The 25,803-nt window shown below is 46.6% G+C and overlaps 1 protein-coding gene across 7 annotated transcripts in view; it reads right to left on the bottom strand.

Annotated features, from left to right (window-relative positions):
- Positions 1–1,815: 1,815 nt before the first annotated feature.
- LOC115466322 (CD209 antigen-like protein B) overlaps positions 1,816–25,803 on the bottom strand; it is a 351,731-nt gene continuing 327,743 nt past the window's right edge. For all 7 annotated transcript variants that reach the window (XM_030197492.1, XM_030197497.1, XM_030197496.1 and 4 more), the window contains 5 exons: positions 24,993–25,055; positions 23,596–23,676; positions 15,780–15,931; positions 13,944–14,050; positions 1,816–2,420 (listed from right to left, as the gene is read on the bottom strand). In XM_030197492.1, the coding sequence (XP_030053352.1) occupies positions 2,249–2,420; positions 13,944–14,050; positions 15,780–15,931; positions 23,596–23,676; positions 24,993–25,055 (575 nt within the window). In that variant the 3' untranslated portion in view covers positions 1,816–2,248. The remainder of the gene's footprint in view (positions 2,421–13,943; positions 14,051–15,779; positions 15,932–23,595; positions 23,677–24,992; positions 25,056–25,803) is intronic.

Genomic DNA, 25,803 nt, shown 5'->3' with positions numbered 1-25,803 from the left:
CATTTTGCTCACCTTGAGCACCTGTGACTCCTACACTTGTCCTGGGGGAACCCCAGCTAGTCAGATTTTCAGGATATCCACAATGAATTTTCATAAGGTACATTTCCATATATTACCTGCTTGGATATGCAGATCTATCCATGAATATTCAGTGTGGATATCCTGAAAAGCTGACTGGCTGAGGTTCCCCCAGGTCAGGTTTGGGAACCCTGGACTGCACTGACCAGAAAGTATTATGGGAAAGAATTAAAGAAACGTGTTAAAAAAACAGAGGACTGTTTCTTTGTAGATGTTATTGATTTTATTTTCTTTAAATGTGATTACTCATCTACTGTAAAATAAACATTGAGGAGATGAATAGTACTAAAGTCAATGGTAATGCTAGTGCAGCAATAAAATGAATTAAAATGCTAACAAATTAAGCACAGCTCAGTGCCCTCTTAGACTCTCCCACCCCTGTCAGACTCTACTCACAGCAGAACACCATTTAAAAAGCCAAGCGCTGAATAACTTCCTGACAAATTTTCTCTTGTTCCTGCAGCACAAAAGAAAATGAGTTCCACAGTATAGTTACTTAATAGTCTGATGTGTAATTGAAGAATTACGTCTTAATTTTTCATTATTAGATTATATTGGATGTTATAATACACGTGGTAACAGCAGCAGAAAAAAAAAGTTCTAAGCAGTACTGTAGTCCTTTCTTCATAGAGGTGCCAAGTTACCCAGTTCCAGGCTGGAGACGTTTTGGCCACTCGATCCAGAGGGCAGCTACAAAATTAGTAAACGGTCTTGAACACAACAAATATAGGGACAGGCTTATGAACCTCAACATGTATAGGCTGGGTGAAAGGAGGGAGAAAGGAGACATGATAGAGATGTTTAAATATCTCAAGGGCATTTATGTACAGGAAGTGAGCCTTTTTCAATTGAAGGAGAGCTCTGGAACAAGGGGGTATACAATGAAGTTAAGAGGGAATAGGCTTAGGAGTAATCTAAGGAAGCATTATTTCACAGAAAGGGTGGTGGAAGCGTGGAATGGCTTCTCAGTGGAGTCGAGGACTGTGTCAGAATTAAAAAAGGCATGGGATAAGCATGTGGGATCGCTTAGGAAAAGGAAGAGTTAGGGGTTACAGAGGAAGAGCAGACTGGATGGGCCATATGGCCTTTATCACCTGTCATGTTTGTAGTCCTGGTTTTGAACTCGTATCCCAAAGCAGTGTGGAATTTGTAGTGCCTGATCCTGCTCATTAAGGGGGTCTTTTACTAAAGGATAGCTCGAGTTATCTGCAGCAGGTCCCATTTTATTCCTATGGGCCCTGCTGCAGATAACTCGAGCTAATCTTTAGTAAAAGACCCTGATAAATCAGTGCTGCGAGTCCCATAATACATGAGGATGAGGTGGTGAGAAATTTATTTATTTGTTACATTTTTATCCCACATTTCCCCACCTATTTGTAGGCTCAATGTGGCTTACATAGTACCGGAGAGGCCTTTGCAGGCTTCGGTGTGAACAAATACAGGGTGATGTTGTGGTAAGATCAAGTTCATGTGGCACAGCCACACTAGGGAATCGTATAACGGAAGAGTTGTGTTATGTCCATTACGTTCTTTAGTTTTGTTGTGTTGAAGGGATCAGGCATTTATGTTGGATCGGTAGGGTATGCCTTTTTAAACAGGTTAGTTTTTAGTGTTTTCCGGAAGTTTAGGTGGTCATTCGTAGTTTTCAAGGCTTTTGGTAATGCATTCCACAGTTGTGTGCTTATGTAGGAAAAAATGGATGCGTAAGTTGATTTGTATTTAAGTCCTTTGCAGCTTGGGTAGTGCAGATTCAGAAATCCAGGACTATCTCAAAATCTTCAGCCTGAAACTGGGTAACTTGGCATCTCTGTCTTCATTGTCTGCTGCAAAGGAGTCAGGACAAAGGAACACCGCTCCAAAAAGGGGAGGGGAAAAATCTCTGAAAGCAGTAGTAATGTAAGTTAAAGCTTCCTTACCCAATTATGCTATAAAATACTGTATTAATTAATACAGATCGATCATTGGGCTTTGCTCTCTGCAGCCATGGTAGAAAAGCCTAGTTTGGACAAAAATTTGTGTAAAAGTGTCCCAGGTACAATGAAGGTTTCACAGGAAGCAAGAGACACATTGAATTTATGCAGCTTCATGGGCAACTTTGCTAATTACACACCCTGTGTGTTTGTTCGTCATAGAGGAACCTTCCTGCTTCGTATTTTGGCAGCTTTGCTAATTAGCCAGATGAACCAGGAACACCAAAGTTACAAAGAGTCCTCTTTTCACAGATCCATCGAAATGTGTTGTCACAATTAATATCATTCCATTGCGCTTTTGTGGCTGCATTATAAACTAAATGTGCACAGTCCTCTTCGTTATGATTATTGGGTTCCCCGTTTAGCCAGAACCTGAAAGAAATAAAATCAATGTTCAATTCTGGGCACCGCATCTAAAAAAAGATATAGTGGAATTAGAAAAGGTACAGAAAAGGGCGAAGAAAATGATAAAGGGGATGGGACGACTTCCCTATGAGGAAAGGCTGAAGCATCTAGGGCTCTTCAGCTTGGAGAAAAGATGGCTGAGGGGAGATATGATAAAGGGCTATAAAATAATGGAGTGGAGTGGAACAGGTAGACATGAATCGTTTGTTTACTCTTATCCAAGAATACTAGGACTAGAGGGCATGCGATGAAGGTACAAAGTAGTAAATTTAATACGAATCGGAGAAAATGTTTCTTCACTCAACGTGTAATTAAACTCTGGAATTCATTGCCAGAGAATGTAGCAAAGCCAGTTAGCTTAGCGGAGTTTAAAAAAAGGTCTGGACGGCTTCTTAAAGGAAAAGTCCATAGACCATTATTAAATTGACTTGGGGAAAATCCACTGCTTATTTCTGGGATAAGCAGCATAAAATGTATTGAACTTTTTTGGGATCTTACCAGGTATTTGTGACCTGGATTGGCCAAAGGATGCTGGGCTTGATGAACCTTTGATCTGTCCCAGTGTGGCAATACTTATGTAATATTTTCAACCTAAGCCAAACATTTTGTAATTCACAGGGTTACAATTTCCCTATCCAGACTTAACGAGCCATTAACGAGCAAGTAGTAAACCCTGGCATGCACTAAAGGCCATTTTCCTATCACGGTAGCAGCTAATGAAAACGGAATGCAAATGATCCAAAAGAGCTGCACTACAGTTGCAAGGCTATTATAATGAGATACACTAACGTTTACCGATTCCCCTTACCGTCGAAAACCTAACGTGAGGTCTGCACCTCTCGTTAGGCTGGGGCTGCTGTGAATGGACCCATGGAGACCAGTGGGAAATCGCTGAACACCCATCTAAAAAAAAACAAAAAACAAGCTGCGTGTCCCAAGTGCTCGTCAGGGATGTCCTTCTAAAGTGCCTAACATGGGCGTCCTTCAAGGACGTCCCTGATGAGCACTTGGCTTTTTTCCTCCCCCCTTTCTATGGACATCCTTTATGGACGCCCTTCATTATATATATTTTTTAAAAAGTGCTGTGCCTATGGACGTCCTTCGCCCCCCCCCCCCCCCCGAGGTCGCAGCCGTTACCCCTTCCCCCTCCGCATTGAAGGGAATCGGTAAGGAAAGGGCTTTAACGATTTGTTAGTGCATCTTGGCCTCAGGGACAATTTCTCCAAATGGGTTAGTCTTTTGCATACCGTAACAGTAATGAACCCCACTTCTAAGCCAGGGTATGTGGAGTATGATCTCAGCCTCTCAAATTTACTGCTAGCTCTCAGGAGGGAGCATATGAGGCTGTCCTAAAGGACCCATAATTGATGGAACTGCACAGATTTCCAGTAACATAGGCAGACTACACACTCTCTCGCCCCTCCCCCTTGCTCTTCCCCTTAACGCACTCACAGATCAAGCATGAGACAGGTTTTCTTTTTGGGAATAAATGGCCACAGCTTTATTGAAAACACATTAAACAATCCCTAGGAAGCACCCGAGCTTTGTGCTTGACGTTGTAGATGCTTCTGCCCTCCGGCATGCCTTTCCAGCTAGAGAGCCTACATCACCACCCCACGCATCGGCCAGCCATGACACCGCCCCCAGCGTGGCCGAGCGTCCGTTTGCTTGGGACTGCACTCCCCGACCAGTGTTCCACCTGCCATGTATAGCCAGCGAGGTGATTGGTCTGCCACCAGTGAGTGTTCCTGTCCCTTGCCTGAAACGGCCAATCTTCATTTCACCTGTTGTTCCAGCACATCTCAGAATTCCCAGGCTTGGGTGCCTTCGCCACAACCCCGGGGGCCTGAACATCAAGGTCCTCCGGGTCCCCCCCTTTCCCCAGTCCTTTTCAGTAAAGTTTCTCAAGCGCCTCCTGGAAGTCATTAAGGAGGTAATCCACTACTTCCGAGAGATGGATAGCATCAGGTAGGAAGTACCCATGAATGAGAGGGGAAGCCCAATGGTGCCAGATCTTTGCTCCACCCACCTGCCAATCTGGCAATTGACCTTGGTTACACCTCTGGACCACAGCCTGGAAGCGGATCCGTGCCATCGCGGGATGATGTCCGACCAGAGGATAGTGGTCCCAGTCATAAGTGCAGACTGTTCCAGGAGATCCTGCTTTGGTGATCAGGCGGCAGCATGGTGTGCCCAATGTCATTGCCTCCCAAGTGAATGAGTAGGACATCTGGATAGGGTGCGGTGTCCAGTAACCAGAGGACAGATGGCAGAAGCTGTGCCATCTCATGCCCGGAATTCCGATCCATGTAAGTGTCACCCCTTTACTGTCGAAACCCAGGTGCAGGCCCGTGCCCCAAGCTGTCAAGCGCTTGCAAGCATTGGCAATATAGGAGTGTCTGATGATCCACACTGCCCCTGGGCGTGGCTGGAGACCTGCAAAAGGAAGGAAGAGATTAGCTGTATTGCTTCGGACTCGCAGCAGGTGATGGTCTGATGTAGGTTTGGTATGCTGCGTATTTCCAGCGGCCCAGCTGTTTGATCGTATGGGCGGAGAGGCCATGCCGGAATGCAGTAGTCACTGCCTCTATACGGAAAGAATGAGTACCGTAGTTGGGGCGCTGGCCAGTTTCCAGGAGAGCTTGTCTAAAGGCAGCCGTAAACTGGAAGCGTGTGAGGAGGCTGGCGTCCTGATGCAGCAAAAGGGGCGGACCCGCTGGCGGTCTAATCTTTACGTATGCTGCGAGGTTGGCTAGCGAGCAGGGCAGCAAGTCCGGGACACCATGTAGGGTAATGGTGTGCCCTTTCCCCGCCTGATCCGTCTTGGACCTAGCGACTCGCAGGCAGACCTGCCCCTGTGTTATGGAGATGTCATTTTATTTTTATTTTATTGTTACATTTTGTACCTCATGGCAGGCTCAATGTGGCTTACATATTGTATACAGGTACTTATTTGTACCCTGGGCAATGGAGGGTTAAGTGACTTGCCCAGAGTCACAAGGAGCTGCCTGTGCCTGAAGTGGGAATTGAACTCAGTTCCTCAGTTCCCCAGGACCAAAGTCCACCACCCTAACCACTAGACCACTCCTCCACTCCAGACCACTCCTCCACTCCCATCCCTCTGCAGGCCTCCTGTTGGTTAGTACTTGGATTGCACAGTAAGCTCGCCTATCCAAAGAGCAGCGAAGAAGGCCAGAGAGAAGGCCGCCCTGAACAGTGCAGTCTCGTAGTTATCAGGGCACACCTTTTCCAGCACTAACCATAGTCGATGGAGGATCTCATGTGTAATGGGACGCCTGCTGTCTGGGAGCGCCAGGGTGTACCGTGCCCATTCTTTCAACAGCGTCCGGATCAGGAAACTGGCGCGAGGGTTGCCCCATCCGCAAAGCTTGGCAAAGAAGGAGAAGCCAGCAATGCGTGAGATGACCGCTGTCCTGGAGACACCCCCTTTGAAGGCGTCCGCGATGTAACAAGCAACATGATCCGGAACCGTTCCCTTTCTCCACTCGTGCGTCTGGAGGTATTCGCACACCTGGTGAAAGGCATGCCGGTATGTGCGCAGGGTAGAAGCAGCTAAGGAGCTGGTGATGAGTAAGTGCATGGTGTTGCTACCAGCTGCCATAGTTGTTCGGGAACTGGAGTTGGTTCCTTGTTTGCTGCAGGGGCCAGCTGTTGAAAGAATGAAAAGTGAAAACGTGAGAGAGAATCAACTATGCAGTTATCAACCCTGGGTACGTGCTTCGCTCGTGCAGTCAGATTAATTTGCAGGCAACGGAGCACAAAATGCCTGAGAAGCGCTGCAGCATTTGGGCAACGTGCTGTTTGTTTGTTTATGATCTCTACCACAGCTGTGTTGTCCGACCAAAGGATAGCACTTTCATTGGCCAGCGCCAGGCCCCAGACGTGGACTGCTGCGACAATGGGAACCAGTTCCAGGAAAGTGATGTTCTTGGTGAAGCCGCAGAGGATCCATTGCTGCAGCCAACGGACGGCGAACCAGGCCCTGTTGTAATAGGCTCCGCACCCCTTGGACCCGGCGGTGTCTGTATAAAGGTTGAGGTCCACGCTGGAAGTTGGTTCCGATTGTATCAGTGCTCTGCCGTTGAAGTCCTGTGGGAAGCGCAGCCAGATGCGGAGGTCCTGCTTCATGGGAAGGGTTATGTGCAAATGGTGATGCTTGTGCGACACGCCTGCCATGGCTAAAGCAAGCCTGCGGACAAACATTCTACCCATGGGGAGAACCCTACAGGCAAAGTTGAGTGAGCCAATAAGAGACTGCATTTGGTGGAGGGTGATCTTGTATGAATGAAGGACCTTGAGGATTTTCCGTGCTAGCCCATGCAGCTTGTCTTCCGGGAGTTTGGTGGTCTGGGCTGCCGAATCTATCTCAATGCCCACGAAGGTAATGACGATGCTGGGTCCTGTGGTTTTGCTGCGCGCAATGGGCACTCCGAACTCATGTGCTACTGTGTGGAAGACATCCATGAGGTCACTGCAGGTGCTAGAAAGTCAGGGCCCGACAAAGAAGAAGTCATCCAGGTAATGTATGCTTGTGTCCGCTGTCGACCGCTGGGATACCACCCAATGTAAGAAGGAACTGAATGCCTCAAAAATGTTGCAAGATACTGCACACCCCATGAGCATGCATTTGTGAAAATAGTACAGGTTGGCATGACAGAAACCTAATAATGGAAAACAGTCAGGGTGAACAGGCAGCAGATGGAAAGCGGATTCAATATCCACCTTGGCCATGAACGCATCACGTCCAGCCGCCCGGACCAAGGCCAAGGCCGAATCGAAGGACATGTACTGGACAGATGTGGCGCCATCTGGTATGCAGTCGTTCACTGAATGACCGGGGGGGGGTATGAAAGGTTGTGGATGAGGCGGTACTTGCCATGTTCCTTCTTGGGGCCAGCTGTAAGGGGGGAGACAAACATTCTGGGAAAAGGGGGATGGAGAAACGGGCCAGCAATGCGACCCGCTGCTCGTTCAACTGCTAGCTTGTCTGAGATAATGTGGGCTAGGCGGGACTTGGAGCGAGATGGTAGGGCAGGGGTGGCCAACGGTATGGGGCCTTGAAATGGTATGAGGAACCCGTCGTGAAAGCCGCGCAAGAGTTACCTGGCAGATCCCCAAAGAGTAAAACAGGTAGCACCAGCATGGGTTCAAGCATGGTGGTGTGGTGTGGCACTTGCAGCTATGAGTGAGGTATGCTTGTGCTGCAGGGTGCTGAGGGGCACTGCAGGGTTCCCCAACTTTTTTTTTGTCATCCTCTTCTAGAAAGAACTACACATCTGAAGTGAAATTATTCACAGCCCAATAACTCTGAAACTGGAGAAAGAGCAGGATTCCCAGATTCTGTAGTACACTTATATAAATGAGAATTCACCCTTACCTCTCCCTATCTACCAGTCTCTCTTATTATTCTACTACACTTCACTTATATTTTCTCTATCAATATTATGTAATCCCAATTACTATGTAAGCCGCATTAAACCTGCTTTAGTGGGAAAGCGCGGGGTACAAATGTAATAAATAAATAAGGCCTCATAGCGTCCAAGCAGATGGGAGTGAGTGCCCTAGCAAATGGGTCAAGGTTTTGGCGGTCCTCCCTGTCTTGGCATTGCTTTTCTAGGACACAAGGCAAGGGGATGCGGGACACCGCACGTGGCGCACAGGTGCTTGAATTTGCAGTCGTGGATGGTGCAGTTGCCTTTATTGTACTTCCAGCATACTTCCCGGGAAAGCGTGGCAGGCCTCCCTTGCCTTTTTCCTGGAGGGAGAGCCCTGTGCTGGTAGGAACATCTTGATGCAATGTTGGGTTGCGTGAGGACATTCCGCAACCATAAGCTCCCATCATCCATATCCCATGCCATATTAGGGTTTGCTTCTATTTTGTCCCTAAAATGTTCATTGTAAGCCAGCCAGACGTGTCTCTTGTGCTCTCGATAGATGCTAATGATTGTTTCAAGGTAACAGAGCATGGGATCGAGTTGGTCGCATTGCGTCCTGCATACAATGCTCATCATGCATGCATAGGATATCACCCAACACGCAAGGTTCCGTGGGAGCACTCTGTTGTAACAGGTCGCCCTTTTTAGCACGTTTCTTAGCATGTCGTCTGCATCTGCCTTCGGCCATCTTGAATATATCAAAGTACTGTTGTCGCTGTACCTTTTTCCGCAGGGTCCTGGTAATCCTCTGCTTTAGGTGCTCTGGGGGAACACCATAAGTGAATGCAGGCGCGAGTGCCAAGGGTGGTGCATTGGGTGCCCTGGTAGGGGAGGGTGAGGAAGAAGAGGAGGAGGACGAGGAAGAAGGGGAGGAAGAGTCAGAGGAGGTTGTGGAGCTGGAGCGGCCAGAATGCTTATGCTTCTTACCTTTCTTCCCCCGTTTAACCGTCTGATGTTTCTTCATCTGGGGTTGGGGTGCCACGGGAATTTGGGCGTGAAGACTTCTGACTCCCGTGGAGATGCTGTGTTCCTGGGATGTCCCCACCGGAGTGTTGCGACGCCTATGAACTGTCTCTACAGCATCTTTTGGTGTCGTGAGGCTGAATGTACGTGGGGGGTCGTGGCTCCCCGGTCGAGTAGATGTGATTGAGGGTCTGTGCCGAGGTGAAGCTGCGGATCCCCGTTGCTCACTGCATACACTCCGAGACCTGGGCCGGACCTGCCCAGGAAAGGAGAGGGATCTGTGATGGTCATGCGATCGACGATGTCTGCAACAGGATGGTGATCTGTAACGCCTGTAACGGGACTTGGATCTATGGCTTCTGGAGCTGCTCCTGGAGCCACGGGATCTTGTACTGTCTCTGTAATGCATTATGTCATCCCGGGTGTGGTGATTTCTGGGATCGGACCCGTCTCTGCTGTCTCTGGAGAATGACCTGCATCTGCGTCATTTGGCGCTGGATCCATATTGCGTCTGCCCACTTTGAGATTCAGATCTGCGTGTCGTTGCCGTGGCCTGTACATCAGGGAGGGATTGCAGATGAAAACCCAGACTGACTATGCATCATGCCTAGGGTGGGCATTGGATCCTGAAGTGCTCAGATTATCTGCCAGTGGCGCAGCCGGGGCGTCTACTGGCAAGGCGGATTTCAATATGCATTCCTCCAACGGGACGTGAAGTGGCGAGGGTGGAGGCAGGTGACAGTGAGTCTCTGTGGTCAAGGGTGCAAGGGCACGTGAATGCGGAAGGTCAGCTGAATCAGTGTACCTCTCCGGGCGCCTGCGCTACCTCATGGATGATTGGTGTGGTCTGTCTACCATGTCAGGTTGCACATCTTCAGCCTGGCATGGGGGATGTTGTGAAACTATTGCGCCTCAAGGCCTGATGATTTCTGGCGTGTCAGGAGGTCTTTTCTGCAGCGCGGTGTTATGCAGCAACACTGCCGAAGCAGACCCAAGCCCTCTATACTTTGGCTGGTTTCTGTGGAAGGGGCAATGTCAGCTATGTGGCTCTGAGCAGTTTTTTTTTAATGAGCAGTTCACTTGGAGACCAAGTTTTCCACGCAGAGGCTGAGGGAGCAGCTGTCCGCCCTGCAGTGCGAGCATCTCAGGGCTGTATCTCTATTGCCTAGTTTGAAATGCGCACTCTGCCCTCTCCAAAAAACGTGCGTGGGACAAGACGCCCAAAAAGGACACAAAACAGACGGCCACGAGGAGGGAGCCCAAAATGGACGACCGCGAGGCAAGGAGGCCAAACGTGCGCGAGACAAAGACGACCGCTGGGAAGGACGCCCAAAATGGACGGCCTAGAAAATGGACGGCCTAGGGAAAGGATTCCCAAAATGGACACCCAAAATAGACGACCGCAACGCCCACTCCTGTTGTAGGTTTGTAGTTGGCTGCCGTGGGCTGGAGGGTATGTGGAGTATGATCTCAGCCTCTCAAATTTACTGCTAGCTCTCAGGAGGGAGGCTATGAGGCTGTTCTAAAGGACCCATAATTGATGGAACTGCACAGATTTCCAGTTCTGGGGTTCAGCCTTGTAACATTTCCTGAGGATATTATGCATGTATAAAAGTATAAGAACATAAAAACAGCCGTACTGGGTCAAGTCAAAGATCCATCAAGCCCAGAATCCCATTTCCATCAGTGGTTGATAGAGGTCAGAAAATACACAAAACAAAACAAGAGGAGACAAAGTACCATTCGTGAAGCCAGTGGCTGAGACAATGGGAGTAGGGATAGACCACAGTTTTCCAACACAGGAGTAAAGAGGCTTATTAGGTATCATTAGTATTATGCTAACGTGGAGGGGCATAATCGAACGCGAACGCCTATCTCCATGGGCGTCTATGTCCGAAAAGGGTACATGAAGAGGTAGGAGAGACCGTATTTTTGAAAAAATGGACGTTTTTCAGCTGGGCGTTTGTTTTTTTTTAGCGATAATGGAAACTAAAAACGCCCAGCTCAAAAACGTCCTAATCCGAGCCATTTGGTCATGGGAGGGGCCATGATTCATAGTACACTCGCCCCCCTGACATGCCAGGACACCAACTGGGCACCCTAGAGGTCAGTGCGGTGGACTTCAGACAACGCTCCCACATGCATAGCTCCCTTACCACGGGTGCTGAGCCCCCAAGCCCCCACCCCCCAAACCCACTACCCACAAATGTACAACACTACCATAGCTCTTAGGGGTGAAGGGGGCACCTACATGTGGGTATAGTGGGTTTTGCAGACCTCTCATTTACCAGCACAAGTGTTACAGGTAGGGGGGATGGGCCTGGGTCCACCTGGCTGAAGTGCACTGCGGTACCCACTAAAAGTGCTCCAGGGACCTGCATACATGCAGGCCTCTAGGACTTGTTGCTGCTATATAACATTGGCACACCAGTTGACACCTGAAGACTAATCTCTCCGAAAACATCCTTTATTGGAATAAGCACGCTTACTCACAGTTAACTGCAGATCAGAGGTTGTGCCCTACTGGCAACGAGTCTCCCTGGTACTGAGATGAGCAGTAGGTCAGAGGTGGCAGAATGGTGTACAATGCCCTCTTTCAGCCACATTCAAGGTAAGAACTAAGTTCTGTAACGTGGTTAACACATGAAAGGGATCTGAAACTGGCTTACAAAAATGGCCACTACCTCATGGACTACCGGAAACAAAACAGGGCACACTCTGACCCAGTAAGCAGGGGGAAAAGCACCATGGGAGTAGAGTCTACCAACTACCAACATCGTGAGCATTTGCCACAAACTAGTAGAATCACGGAGCCCAATACCCTACACCCACCACAATGCATTGCTGATGTGACTCTGCAGTGCCCTTAACAGAAAAGGTGTCACACTCACCCGAGAGCCACATCAGAACCAGGAAAAGGCTGTCACAGGATAGAACACATTCTGCTGTCATGGAGGTGGGTACGGCATTTGAGGCTGGCATAGAGGCTGGAAAAAAAGTTTTTAAAGTGGTGTTTTTTTGGTGGGAGGGGGTTAGTGACCACTGGGGGAGTCCGGGGAGGTCATCCCCGATTCCCTCCAGAGGTCATCTGGTCAGTTGGGGCACTTTTATGGGACCTGTACGTGAAAAAAAAGGGTCCAAAAAAGTGACCCAAAATCGCGGTAAAAACGTCTTTTTTTTCGATTATCAGCTAAAGATGCCCATCTCTCCTCGGCCGATAACCATGCCCCAGTTCCGTCTTCACCACGCCTCCAACACGCCCCCGTCAACTTTACCCATTTCCGCGACGGATTGCAGTTGGAAACGCCCAAAATCGGCTTTCGATTATACCGATTTGGGCGCCCACGGGAGAAAGACGCCCATCTCCCGATTTGGGTCGCAATATAGGCGTTTTTCTCTTTCGATTATAAGCTGGATAGTATTATATCTCTGGTATTTGAATTCCAGTGTTGTTAAATGTGTATATTTTTTTATACTGTTTCACAGAAGTTCTATTATTAGGTTTCAATTTACTGTTTTTAAGTTTACTTCTTTTACTGTATTTATGATTATTCTTAATTATTTTATGATTGTTATGCTGTTAACAAAATTGTAAGTTTTATTTTAAACTGTACCTGTTGTACACCACCTTGGGTGAATCTCTTCATAAAGGCGGTTAATAAATCCCAATAAATAAATAAAAAGGTCAATAATCACTTAATAAAATCCAGTAAATATGGCAATATCCATCAAGAGAAATCAAACAGCAATAAAGCAGAAATGGTGTCTGACTGCCATCTAAAGTCTTCCAGAAAGTAACACAATCATACACATGGACCTGACACAGATCTGTGTTTCGGCAGGGATGTCTGCTTCAGGAGTCAATGTCTCGGGACTATACACCTTTAATGCCTCTTCACTCCTGTGTTGGAAGACCATGGTCTATCCCTACTCCATTTGTCTCAGCCAAAAATTAACCAAAACAGGATTCCAAAAACATAAGAACATAAGAGAAGCCATACTGGGTCAGAGCAATGGTCCATCTAACCCAGTATCCTGTTTTCCAAACAGTGGCCAAGCCAGGTCACAAGTACCTGGCAGAAACCCAAATCGTGGCAACATTCCATATAGAACCCCAAAGAATAGCAAGATTCTGGAATCCTAAAGAGTGACAAGATTCCATGCAGAATCTCAAAGAGTAGCAACATTCGATATTAGAAATCCCAGTGCAAGCAGTTGCTTCCCATGTCTGTCTCAATAGCAGACTATGGACTTTTCCTCCAGGAATTTGTCCAAAACCTTTTTCAAACCAGATACGCTAACCGCTGTTACCACCTCCTCCGGCAAACAGTTCCAGAGCTTAACTATTCGTTGAGTGAAAAAACATTTCCTCCTATTTGTTTTAAAAGTATTTCCATGTAACTTCCTCAAGTGTCCCCAAGTCCGAGTAAAAAATCTATTTACTTCTACTTCCCTGTTGCTTACATCTAGGTATAATCAGTCATTTTTCTGGTCTCGATTGTTGAAATCTCTTTTTCACCTCAGCTATGATAACTACCTTTGCCACAACCTCTGGCAAAAAGGCTAGAGCTTAATTATTTCTTGAAGGAAAAAGAACAGTTCGAAAGCGCTAGACCCCTTCTCCAAAAATTACACTGGCTATACCAATCAAGGCATGTTGGTTGGTGTCCTGGCATGTCACTGGGACCAGTATACTATGAATACTGGCTCCTCCCACGACCAAAGGGCTTGGATTTGGTCGTTTCTGAGATGGGCATCCTCAGTTTCCATTATCGCCGAAAACTGGGGACGACCATCTCTAAGGTCAACCTAAATTTTGAGATTTGGGCGTCCCCGACCGTATTATCGAAACAAAAGATGGACGCCCATCTTGTTTTGATAATACGGGTTTCCCCACTCCTTCGCCGGGACGTCCTGCGAGGAAATCCTCAGGAAAACGTGGGTACCCCATTTGATTATGCCCCTCCACGTCATCTTTTAATGAAAATCATCAACAAGAGAAGTAGGTAACTCAGATCTTTTCCAAGTGAATTTCTGTTACAATACCATAGCTTAAGTGAGGAAAACATACGTAAATGATAGGGGAGATCTGTCCACCCAACGCCAGTCACCTTCCTTGTCCTTGTCATTCAGGCCTATCCAGTAATTTTCTGAACCAATGTTGGTGGACAAAAAAGACTGAAAAAAAGGAAACAAAAATTAGGATTAGTGAGCAAAATCATTCTTTCTTGCATTAGAGATGAAAGCATAGACAACAAAATTTGAAAGCTGTTGAAGAGGGATGATAAGAGGGTGAAGGTCTATGTGCCCACATAAAAATGAGGAATGGGAATTAAGACTTCTAAGGTCTGGGTCCCGTAAATGGCAAAGGCAAATCAGGATCAAGGCTGGAGTGGGCTTCAATGGGAACTCCGGTAGTTGGGAAGTAAGACTGGTGCCAGGCAGAGTTCTACAGTCTGTGCCCCAAAATTGGCAGTGAGAGACAGAGATTAAGTATATCATGTATATCTTATCACATTCAAACGTGTAATTAAACTCTGGAATTCGTTGCCGGAGAAAGTGGTGAAGGCGGTTAGCTTAGCAGAGTTTAAAAAGGGGTTGGACGGTTTCCTAAAGGACAAGTCCATAAACCACTACTAAACGGACTTGGTAAAATCCACAATTCCAGGAATAACATGTATAGAATGTTTGTACGTTTGGGAAGCTTGCCAGGTGCCCTTGGCCTGGATTGGCCGCTGTCGTGGACAGGATGCTGGGCTCGATGGACCCTTGGTCTTTTCCCAGTATGGCATTACTTATGTACTTATGTAAATCACAAGCTATGCTGCTTATGTCTATGGGGGGAGGGAAGGATATAATCATAAAGTTAGCATTAGCAAACAAATAATTTTAGTGGTGGCAGAGAGAAGACATTCTTACGGTTGAAAGCAACAGTATCAGGAGGGGAAGATATTCCTAGGGTTGAAAGCAATAATATCATGGTATTATGTTCCAAGACCTTATATGCTGTGAAGCCCCGCCCATCACATCCCAGTATGCACTGGGCAGGGCTGGGCACCATCATTTTCAAGGTGGCGCCAATGGAAGAGGAGGAAGGCCACTTCCCTCCTCCAGCGAAGGTAGGAGGGTGGGGAAGAGGGCCACTAGACCACCAGGTCATGGAGGGGGGGGGTTATTTGTGGCCCACTGGACCACCAGGGCTCTATTTGAGGGGATGCTAGAGGGGTTAGGGGGGCTGGAGACCCACCGGATCTCCAGCCTCCCCTGAATTTGTGTTGGGGGGGTGGGGGACTGGTGGTCCACCAGACCTCCAGCCCCCTTGTCACTGGGGGGGGGGGGGGTCGGATCAGGGTTCCTGCTACTGTGGGGGGCTGCATTGGGGGGAGTGGGGGGGTCTGCTAGCATGCAAATGCATGCTGGACAGGGCTCACCATTCCTCCCCAATGGTCTGCAAACCCTAACACCAGCTCAAAACTGGCATAGGTTTTGCCGCGGACAGTGTGCCAATGTTTGGCGTGCTGCTTGTTGATCATTGGGGAGGAATACATTTAACATGTATTTGCATGCTAGTTGCATTCAGAGCCCCTGAGCGCAGTGTTTCACGTGCTCAGGGGCTCTGATCATGAGGCAATAGCAAGCTCAGGTGCTAGCATGACGCTAACAGCCTCTAGCACCTGCATTTGCTTCTGATCATCAGCCCAAGGTGGTACGTTACCTACTGCACTGTTTATGATGCCAGTGTTTAATCATGAAGAGGTGGAGCCTGCGTAGACTGCCAGATACGTTCAGGTCTTTATCTGCAAACATTTTCTATGATACTTCCATCTCTTTCTCCTTTTCTTCCATTACCCAGCTCTTTCTCCCACACATCCAGTCTAGGACACTTGGTTGCCACGCCTAGGCCTACCTGTTCATCTTTGTTATTAATAATAACCAGATGGGAATCTCTGTCATTACAGGATATTCTAGCACCTTCCCAGTTTTTATTGGCTTCTGAGAAACTGTAGCAGGATCCGTTAAACCATTTCCAGCCATATGGACATGCATTACAGATAGACCCTAGAAAGCAGAAAACAGACCATCAGAGCTCATCTTAGGCATGAAAAAACTGGGCTCAGAAGAGGATCATGAGAAAGTATGAGCAGATGCTATACCTTTTACATATCCTCATTTCAATATCATTGTTACCTTAATTTATAACTATAAAGTATTATGAGACAGTAGGACCCTTGTGTTCTAATGATGATAATAATAATAATAATAATAGTAGTAATAATTACCTTACCCTACCCTGCTTGGAACAGTATACATTTTGCATCAATATCTCTATGATTCTCAGTTCCTTGGATAGGACCTGAATTAATAGAGTTAAAACCAGTTAACATTGGCTGTCACGTGCCAAAGATGAGCTTTTACTGCTCCTTGATGTACTGCAGGAGTCAGAAACCTGTGGTATAATGGTTCCACATTACTATCTCTAGGGGTTTTGTTTCTTTATTTTACAGTCATTTTATGCCCACAAGATGACTGGGGAGGAACTGAAAGAGGGAGAATGGTAAGCAGGGTAGGAGGTAAGAGAAAGAAAAAAGGGAGTGGAGGAGTAGCCTAGTGATCCTGAGGAACTGGGTTCACTGCCCACTGCAGCTCCTTGTGACTCTGGGCAAGTCACTTAACCCTCCATTGCCCCAGGTACAAATAAGTACCTGTATATACTATGTAAACTGCTTTGAATGTAGTTGCAAAAAAAAAAAAAAAAAAAAAACCAGAAAGCTAGTATATCCAATCCCATTCCCTTCCTTTCCCTTGGGCTGTGGGAGAAAGAGAGAATGAGGGTTAAAACGTAATGAATGGAGAGATAAAGACAAGTGAATGGGGAAAAAATGAAAGGGAACATTGGTGTCAGATATAGAAAACAAAGGTAAAAGGATGGTTGAGAACAGATGAAATGGAAAGGAGACCCTGGAAAAGAATATAGAAGCTTGACACAAGGAACGTGGAGAACAGAGGCTGGGACTAATTTGATTAGAAAAAGTAAGATGCAAACCACAAAGGTAGAAAAGAAAAATAAATACAGGTATTGTAAATTAGAGATTGGAAAAATGTCATCTCACCTGATCTGTACTTGGCTCAGTAGAGAGGAAGGATTAGAATCCAGCTCATTTTTGAAAGTGATCGCAGCCCATTTTCCGACACAATCGGGAGATGGGGGGCGATCTCCTGAATCCGCCCAAATCGGCATAATCGGAAGCCGATTTTGGGCGGCTTCAACTGCGTTCCATCCCGGGGCCGGCGAATGTTGAAAGGGGACGTGTCGGCATGGTAGCGAAGGCGGGATGGGGCATTCGTTGAGATGGCCAGCTTTGCCCGATAATGGAAAAAAGAAAGCCGGCCGTCAGGAGAATTTGGTCCGTTTTATTTGGACCCGTTTTTTTTAGGTCCAGGTCCCCAAAACTTGCCCCAACTGACCAGATGACCACCGGAGGGAAGCGGGGATCACCTCCCCTTACTCCCCCAGTGGTCACCACCCCCCTCCCACACACACACACAAATCAGACATTTTTTGCCAGCCTGTATGCCAGCCCCAAATATCATACCCAGCTCCCTGACAGCAATATGCAGGTCCCTGCAGCAGTTTGTAGTGGGTGCAGTGCACTTGAAGCAGGTGGACCCAGGCCCATCCCCCCTTACCTGTTACTCTTGTGCTGGCAAATGGGAGCCCCCAAAACCCACTGTACCCACATGTAGGTGCCCCCCTTCACCCCTTAGGGTGATGGTAATAGTGTAGAGTTGTGGGCAGTGGGTTTTGGGTGGGATTTGGGGGGCTCAGCACACAAGGGAAGGGTGCTATGCACCTGGAAGCTAATTTTGTTTTTTTAATAAATTTTTTAAAGTGCCCCCTAGGGTGCCCAGTTGGTGTCCTGGCATGTCAGGGGGGCCAGTGCACTAGAAATGCTGGCTCCTCCCACACCCAAATGCCTTACATTTCGCCGGATTTGAGATGGCCGGCTCCAGTTTCCATTATGGCTGAAAATCGGAGTCGCCCATCTCATCTAACCCCAGCCGGCGTCAAGCATATTTCGAAAATACACTTGGCTCCGCCACTTCGTGGAGCCGGCCCTGAAGATGGTTGCCCATCGATTTGGCTGGCGCCTTTCGATTATGCCCCTCCACGTGTCAGCTTTAGGAAATGTGCATTTCATCTATTTTTGTATTTTGCTCAGTAAAAGGCAAAGTGAATTTCTGTTCCCCTTTTTTCAGTATTGCAATACTCACGGAGTCTAGCTTTGTTCTGGATTTTGCAATTTATAGTCCCTTATTCTGTATTAGCTGTTGTTGCTCTGCACGTGTGAGTGGGGGTGAAGCATTTGACTGGTGTGTAGTTCCCATATAGGAATGTATAACAATCCTGCTTTTTTTTCAAATTTCTCAATAATAAGTGTATTGTTGCAGTGTTTTTAACAGGTAGGGTTACAGGGTCGATGTACTGGGAGTTAGGGCTGGTATCATAAGCTTGCTTTATATATTATGAAGGTCTTTTTGCAAGGTTTTGTGCCATGTGTCTGGCAGGGGAAGGACAGTGTTACTGTTCCTGAGGTAGCATCACCATATATATAATTATATATTATTTTTTTGTATGTTGAATTGTAAGAGAAGCATTCCTGGGCCTAAAATTGAGCTGGCATCATGAATGGAATAAATTAAATAACCACTATTGGGCTCATTTTCAAAAGAGAAAAACGTTCAAAAAGTAGCATAAATCTGCATTTGGACATTTTTCTCACAAAAACGGCCACATTGGTATTTTCAAAACCAATTTTTAAACGTTTTTATATGAAGTCCGTCAGAAGTGCATTCAGATCACAAGGGGGCGTGTTAAGGGTTGGATTTGGGCATTCCTAACACTTTGGATGTTTTTCAGCCATAATGGAACAGAACAAAACCATCCAAGACTAACACTAAGACGTTTTGAGCTAGACCTGTTTCTATAACAAATAAGGCACAAAAAGTTACCCTAAATGACCATATGACCACTGGAAGTAATCAGGAGTGACTTCCCCTTACTCCCCCAGTGGTTACTAACCCCCCCAAAAAATGTGATTAAAAACATTACTGGCCAGCTTCTATGCCACCCTCAGATGTTATACTGAGGTCCATTAGAACAGCATGCAGGTCCCTGGAATAGTCTAGTGGGGGATGCAGTGCACTGCAGACAGGTGGACACAGGTCCAAAGCTCTCCCTACCTGTTACACTTGTGGAGGAAACTGTGAGCCCTCCAAAACTCACCAGAAACCCACTGTACCCACATATAGGTGCCCCCTTCATCCAGTGGTGTTCCTAGGGGTGCTGACACCCGGGGCGGATCACCGATGCACCCTGCCCCCCAGGTGCAGCGCCCCCCGGATGCAGCGTGACCCCCCCCCGGCGAAAGGACACCCCCCCCCCCGCGAAAGAACTCCCTCCGGGTGCATGGGTGCACGCCACTGGGGGGGTGCCGCGCGCGCTTGTCCTTCGTTCGTTCCATGCTCCCTCTGCCCCGGAACAGGAAGTAACCTGTTCCGGGGCAGAGGGAGCATGGAACGAACGAAGGACAGGCGCGCGCGACACCCCCCCAGCGGCGTGCACCCGGGGTGGACCGCATCCCCCCCCTAGGAACGCCACTGCCTTCATCTATAAGGGTTATGGTAGTGTTGTACAATTGGGTGTAGTGGGTATTGGGTGTGTTTTGGGAGGCTCAGCAGACAAGATAAGGGAGAAATGCTGAGATGTGTACCTGGGTGCATTTTATGAAGTCCACTGAAGTACCCCTTAGGGTGCCCTATTGCTTTCCTGGGATGTCTGGGGGACCAGTGTACTAAAAATGCTGGCTGCTCCTACATCCCAATGGCTTGATTTTGTGCGTTTTGAACTTGGACGGTTTTTGTTTGAAATGGACCAAAAAACAAAACATCCAAATCACAAAACATTTTTCAGAACAGTATTTTCAATAAAAAAGTTAGACTTTTTTCCTTGAAAATGACCTTCTTTCCTATTCAGATTTTGGATGTTTTTTGCAAAACGTCCAAAGTCGGACTTAGACATCATATTGAAAATGCCCCTCCACGTCAAATAAATGGGTAGAGGAAGAAGAAATCAATATAAAATCAGCACATATACTATCCTCAAATTATCCATATAGCTCACTTAGAATAACAGAAAAAAAAGGTGGGAGGAAAAGCCTCAAAGACCTCCGGGCATGAACACTCTCGGAGCTAAGAAATTCTTCAATATCGTCATAAAAACCCTCACACCAATTTTATAATTGTTAAAGTTTTTATAGCCTTTGTGTTGTACTCTATATCCTGCTATTTAGCTCATAAAAATTAAATCCTATCAATTTTGTTGCATTTGTACCCCACATTTTCCCACCTATTTGCAGGCTCAATGTTGCTTACATAGTACCGTCAAAGGCGTTTGCCCAGTCGGTTGATAACAAATACAAGGTTGTATAGTGATCGTATGAGGTATAAGTGGAGGGTCGGAAGGGATGAAGATTGTGTGTTGTCCAGTACGATTATAGTCATGCTGTGTGGCTAGGTGAAGAGGTTTACGTGGGGTCGTTGGGGTAAGCCGTTTTGAAGAGGTTGGCTTTTAGTGATTTCCTGAAGTTCAGGTGGTCGTGGATTGTTTTCACAGCTTTTGGGAGGCCATTCCATAGTTTTGCACTTATGTAGGAGAAGCTGAATGCATAAGTTGTTTTGTATTTCAGTCCTTTGCAATTTGGGTAGTGTAGGTTTAGGTAGGATCTTGAGATCTGACTTTGTTTCTTATTGGCAGATCTATAAGGTCTGTCATGTATCCTGGGACTACGTCATATATGATTTTGTGGACTAAGGTGCAGATTTTGAAGGTGATCCGTTCTTTGATTGGGAGCCAATGCAACTTTTCTCGAAGGGGTTTGGCACTTTCGAAGCGTGTTTTGCTGAATATCAGCCTGGCTGCTGTATTTTGGGTGGTCTGGAGTTTTTTTTATGAGTTGTTCTTTGCAACCCGCGTAGATTCCGTTGCTATAATCTGCATGGCTTAGGACCATTGATTGTATTAGATATCGAAAGGTTGCTCTTGGGAGGAAACGTTTTAATCGTTTGAGCTTTCACATTGAGTAGAACATTTTCTTTGTTACAGAGTTTACTTGGCTCTCGAGAGTAAGGTTGCGGTCAAGTGTGACGCCGAGTATTTTCAAACTGAGGTAAGGAGGGTATGTCCTGGAGTATTTATGGTTGTGGGTTTGTAGTTGTTATGTTGAGAGGAGAGGATGAGGCAATGTATTTTTTTCAGTGTTCAGTTTCAGTTGGAATGAGTTTGCCCAGGAGTCCATGATGTTCAGGCCATCGTTGATTTTATTGGTTATTTCTGTCAGATCATGTCTGAAGGGGATGTAGATTGTAACATCTGTGTAGATGAATGGGTTAAGGCCTCGATTGGATAAGGACTGTGCCAGTGGAATCATCATCATGTTGAAGAGTATTGGTGATAATGGTGATCCCTGGGGTACTTCGCAAACTGCTTTCCACGGTGGTGATATATTTGAATTTGATTTTACTTGATAAGTTCTGGTGGTTAGAAAACCTTTTATCCAGTTAAGTACATTTCCTTCAATCTTGAAGTGGCCTAGTAGTCTTAGTAATATGTTGTGGTTTACCATGTCGAATGCGCTTGACATGTCGAACTGGAGGAGGCTTATGCTTTTGCCTATGGCTATCTCCTGCTTGAATTTGGCCAGGAGGGTGACTAGGACAATTTCGGTGCTATGGTGAGATCGGAATCCTGATTGTGAATTATGTAATATTGAAAACTTGTCCAGGTATTCCGTAAGCTGTTTAGTCACCAAGCTCTCCATAAGTTTTACTACTAGTGGGATAGACGCAACTGGGCTGTAGTTGGTGAGATTGTTTGTGCTTTTCTTGGTGTCTTTTGGTATTGGTGTCTTTTGGTATTTGATATTTGCAATATCAAGATATTGCAATACTGCATTTATCTAATCCTCTCTTGCCAACATGATAGCCCCGGACCGATGTTGGCCAGCATTTCGCTCTTGCTGTTTCAAAAGTCTAGAAAATATCATCAGTGGTATTTAACTTATTCCTTATATTCAGCACTGCAATATGTTTTAGGTAGTGTGATCAACATGCCGACACTACTCACAATCAAATATCTGGATATTTTATATATTTATTGGGATTTATTAAACGGCTTTATGTTGGTACCTATGGGCACATGAATGTAGATTCTAGAACAAATTTTAGGAAAGGCTGTTCGTCTGCAGATTATTTTCTAAAATTATATCGGAACTGAGCACATTCCTGACCTGGATGTTTCAATTCCATTTGCTATGTTCTATTCTCAAATGGGTCTCCACATGTATTAAGGTATTGATGAGCTATTGTCATGTCCCCTACCTCAACACAAGCGGCGTCCTCGGGCTGTGCAGGGTCCCGTCGACACGCACACTTGACTGGCACAGCCCTGAGCCATGTGTGTTTGGTTCTTCTCTGGCTGCAGGCTCCTTGATTGCTTTGCTTCCATGCACCTGGCTCTGCTCTTCCTCTGCCTGGCTTCCAGGCTCCTTGATTGCTTTGCTTCCACCCACCTGGGTCTGCTCTTCCTCTGCCTGGCTTCCCTTGCTTCTCTCCTATTGGTCTTCTGGTTCCTCCTTCCCCTGCTCTTGTCCTATGGCTGTGCCCCTTCCTCCTGCTGATGTCAGACACCAGCACTTTTTCAGCTGAGCTCTCCCTAGACTCCTTGCTTCAGCTTCTACTTTGGTAGGTGTTACTTGCTCAGTAGTGTGCTTCTCCTCTACTTTGTTCTTCGTTGCTGACTTAGCCTGTACCTGGATTACTCTTGTGTCTGCTGCCTGCCTACTGACTCTGCCTGTACCCGGATTACTCTTGTGTCTGCTGCCTGCCTCCTGACCTTGCCTGTACCTGGATCACTCTCTTGCCTGCTGCCTGTCTGGCCGTCACATTCATCACCCAGCTTCCTGCTCCATCTCATAAGCCCTGCAGGCTGCCCGCACCTAGGGGCTCAACCTCTGGGGAACGGCGGTCAGCGCAGGTGAAACCTGGGGTTGTCAGGCCACCAAGCAGAACCTGGTCTGAGTACCGGGCTCAGCAATGCTCTACTTGGTACAAGAACTCACAGGTCTGACAGTTATGCACAGACTGCCTGATTCTGTAAAGTTCGCCAAAAATTGTAAGTGCAAATTTAGGCATGTTCCCAATTTGCATGTGCAATTTAGTTGAATATCAAACCAATTAGTTGCAATAACTGACTTTTTAACAAGCAATTATTGCCACTAATTAGATTCAATTGGGACCAATGTGCCTAAAATTTATGCACATTCCAAAAAGGGGTCACAGAAATGGGATGGCCATGGGTGTTTAGGGCATGGCTTTGAGTTACATGCATAATTACAGAATAATGGTGCTCCATGCATACATTTACACTCATTTTCACTGGTACAAATGGTTGTGCCTAAGTTTACATGTGACTGTCTTCTTAAGCATGTATTCTATAAACCACACTTAACTTTAGGCGTGGCTTATAGAATACCACTGAAGCGGGTGTTTTTCAGTACAGATTTCTTATTCACCATTTATAGAATTTACCACAGAGCATGGACTTGGCATTGAAATAGTGCAAACTGAACTCTTATAAAGATAAATTCTATTTTGCAGTATTGTACCTAGGGTTTCCTGCAGTTCTGCAAACATCTTGTTGATCCTGGATAGATCAGTCTGCTTCACTTCAGTCAACTCCAAAGACACTGTAAACACAAATGCACTTCAGTACTTACTGTAAGCAGGAGTGGAAATCAATTATGGTGACCCTACCTTTGGCATAAAGCGGAAACCCCCAGATGCTGCATTTGAGTGTGGCTCTCAGATTCATGTGTAAACTAATGTCAATTAGCCACACATCTGTCCTACTCTCTATTCTATAACATGTGTCTAAATTTCATAGTGTACAACACCAAAAGGGGTGTGGCCATGGGAGGGGCATGGATGGGTCAGAGTCTTTCCTAGAAATTAGGCGTGATGTTACAGAAAACTTGCTTTTGTGCGTCTAACTGCCATCATTTATGTTTCAGCACTTACACCAGCTTTTGGCAGATGTAAGATGCTTATGCCCGAAGTTAGGTACAAGAAGTGTGATTGTTAAATAGGAAAAGGCTGGATATTTCCAGACTGCCTGTCTCCCTGGGAAAATGGCCCTTTCTAGGACTCCTTGGTTATCTTCCTTTGTGTCACCCTCCAGATGAGATCTTTCCGTGTGTCTCTATATTGTGATTTATTCTGGGTGACTTGTGTGCAGTGTGTATGTGTGTGAGTCCCTCCTCATGGATTCTCTTGGGGTGATGCCTACATGTTTCCCAGTGCTATAATATCAGTTAATGTAGCTTATATATTACATTTTATATGAAAAACCTGCCAAATCTGTTGAGATTAAACTGGAAATCAAGAGAGTGAATTTTCCCTATCTTCTGTTTTTTTGCAGGATTGGAAGATTAGCTGACAACCCTCAGGTTCAGGAGTGGACTGACAGTGCTCTGGGCCCCTGTGCAGTAAGGGTCATAGGGCTCCCGCTCGGGTACTACCTGCACCCACCCCATCTGCACACTGTTCTCCCCCCCCCCCCCCCCCCACACACACACTAGTGTGCCCTCCCAGGTCCTACCTTGAAGGATCCTGTGCTTCTTTGGGGACAAGAAAGATCCCTACTCTTTCCTGCCCACTGCTGCTGCTCTGCCCAATGCTGCTGTGTTTCCAAAATGGTTGCTGAGACTTCCTGCTGTAGCCTCGCGGGTATCGGCAATCTTGCGAGACTGCCATAGGGAAGTCTCAGCAGCAATTTTGAAAATGCAGCGGTGCCGGGCAGAATAGTGGCAGCGGACAGGAAAGGGTGCGGATCTTTCCTGCCCCCGAAGAGGCCACTACACCACCATGGCCCTTTAAGAATGAATTGGGGGGGGGGGGAGCCTCTGGGACCTCGGGCACTGCCTGGTTGCCCGTATGGTCAGTCTGCCCCTTTTGAGGTCTGATCTAAGCACATCAAATGGACCATTTCTGTTCCATTTCTCACCATTTCTGATACTATCTGAGTACTCTGAGTGTAGCATCTTCATGTCTTCTGTAACCTTGGAGACTAAAACAGAAAAGGGAAGAAAACACCATTAGAGGTTATTTTACAAAACATATCTGAATTCCTGGGGAGCCAAATGCATCTCTTAGGTAGACATGGGCAAGGCATGGCCAGTTTTCAGAGGCAGACTTTTCTCTAGCTCAGGTTTTGAAGCACACAACAGCAGATGAACTGTGGCATTTTTGATTGTCACGAAATGTCTAGCCACCCACCTGGGGTTACCCCGCGGCCACTTAGAGGGTCTATCCACAAAACAGGTCAGGTCCACCTGTATGTGCCGCTTGTGCTCCACACTAGCACCCTCCTTCCACCGACTGGGTCACAACCACCTATGGGCGAGTCTCCCGCTCTCAAATTATCCCCAGTGATTTCTAGGTTACTGGGGCCACACTCTCAGTGATCCCACAGTTCCCAGAAAGCACTCACAGACCCAACACACAATCCACCAGGATTCTTTATTATTCCGGACAGGTGGAGGCAACAAACTAATAGCGTTTATTGCCATAAAAAATTAGAACAATGAACAAAAAAGGTGCAAACAGTAACAAGTAACTGAAATATGGATCAATTATAACACTAACTAAACATTTGTTTACTTTCTAAAAAGTACCTGGCGAGATCAGGCAATATGCTGCTCACAGATTATCAAATATAACTGATCACAGGGCTCAGCAAAGAGATCTGTCTCTCTTTTCTCCCTGGCTAAGACTAGAACAAGCCAGTACACTCCAAATGAAATTGAGCTCCTGTG

The sequence above is a fragment of the Microcaecilia unicolor genome, chromosome 3 (genome assembly GCF_901765095.1).
Source record: "Microcaecilia unicolor chromosome 3, aMicUni1.1, whole genome shotgun sequence".
Lineage (NCBI taxonomy): Eukaryota > Metazoa > Chordata > Amphibia > Gymnophiona > Siphonopidae > Microcaecilia > Microcaecilia unicolor.
The sequence above is the reverse complement of the archived record's forward strand: the minus strand, read 5'-3'. Positions and strand labels throughout refer to the sequence as shown.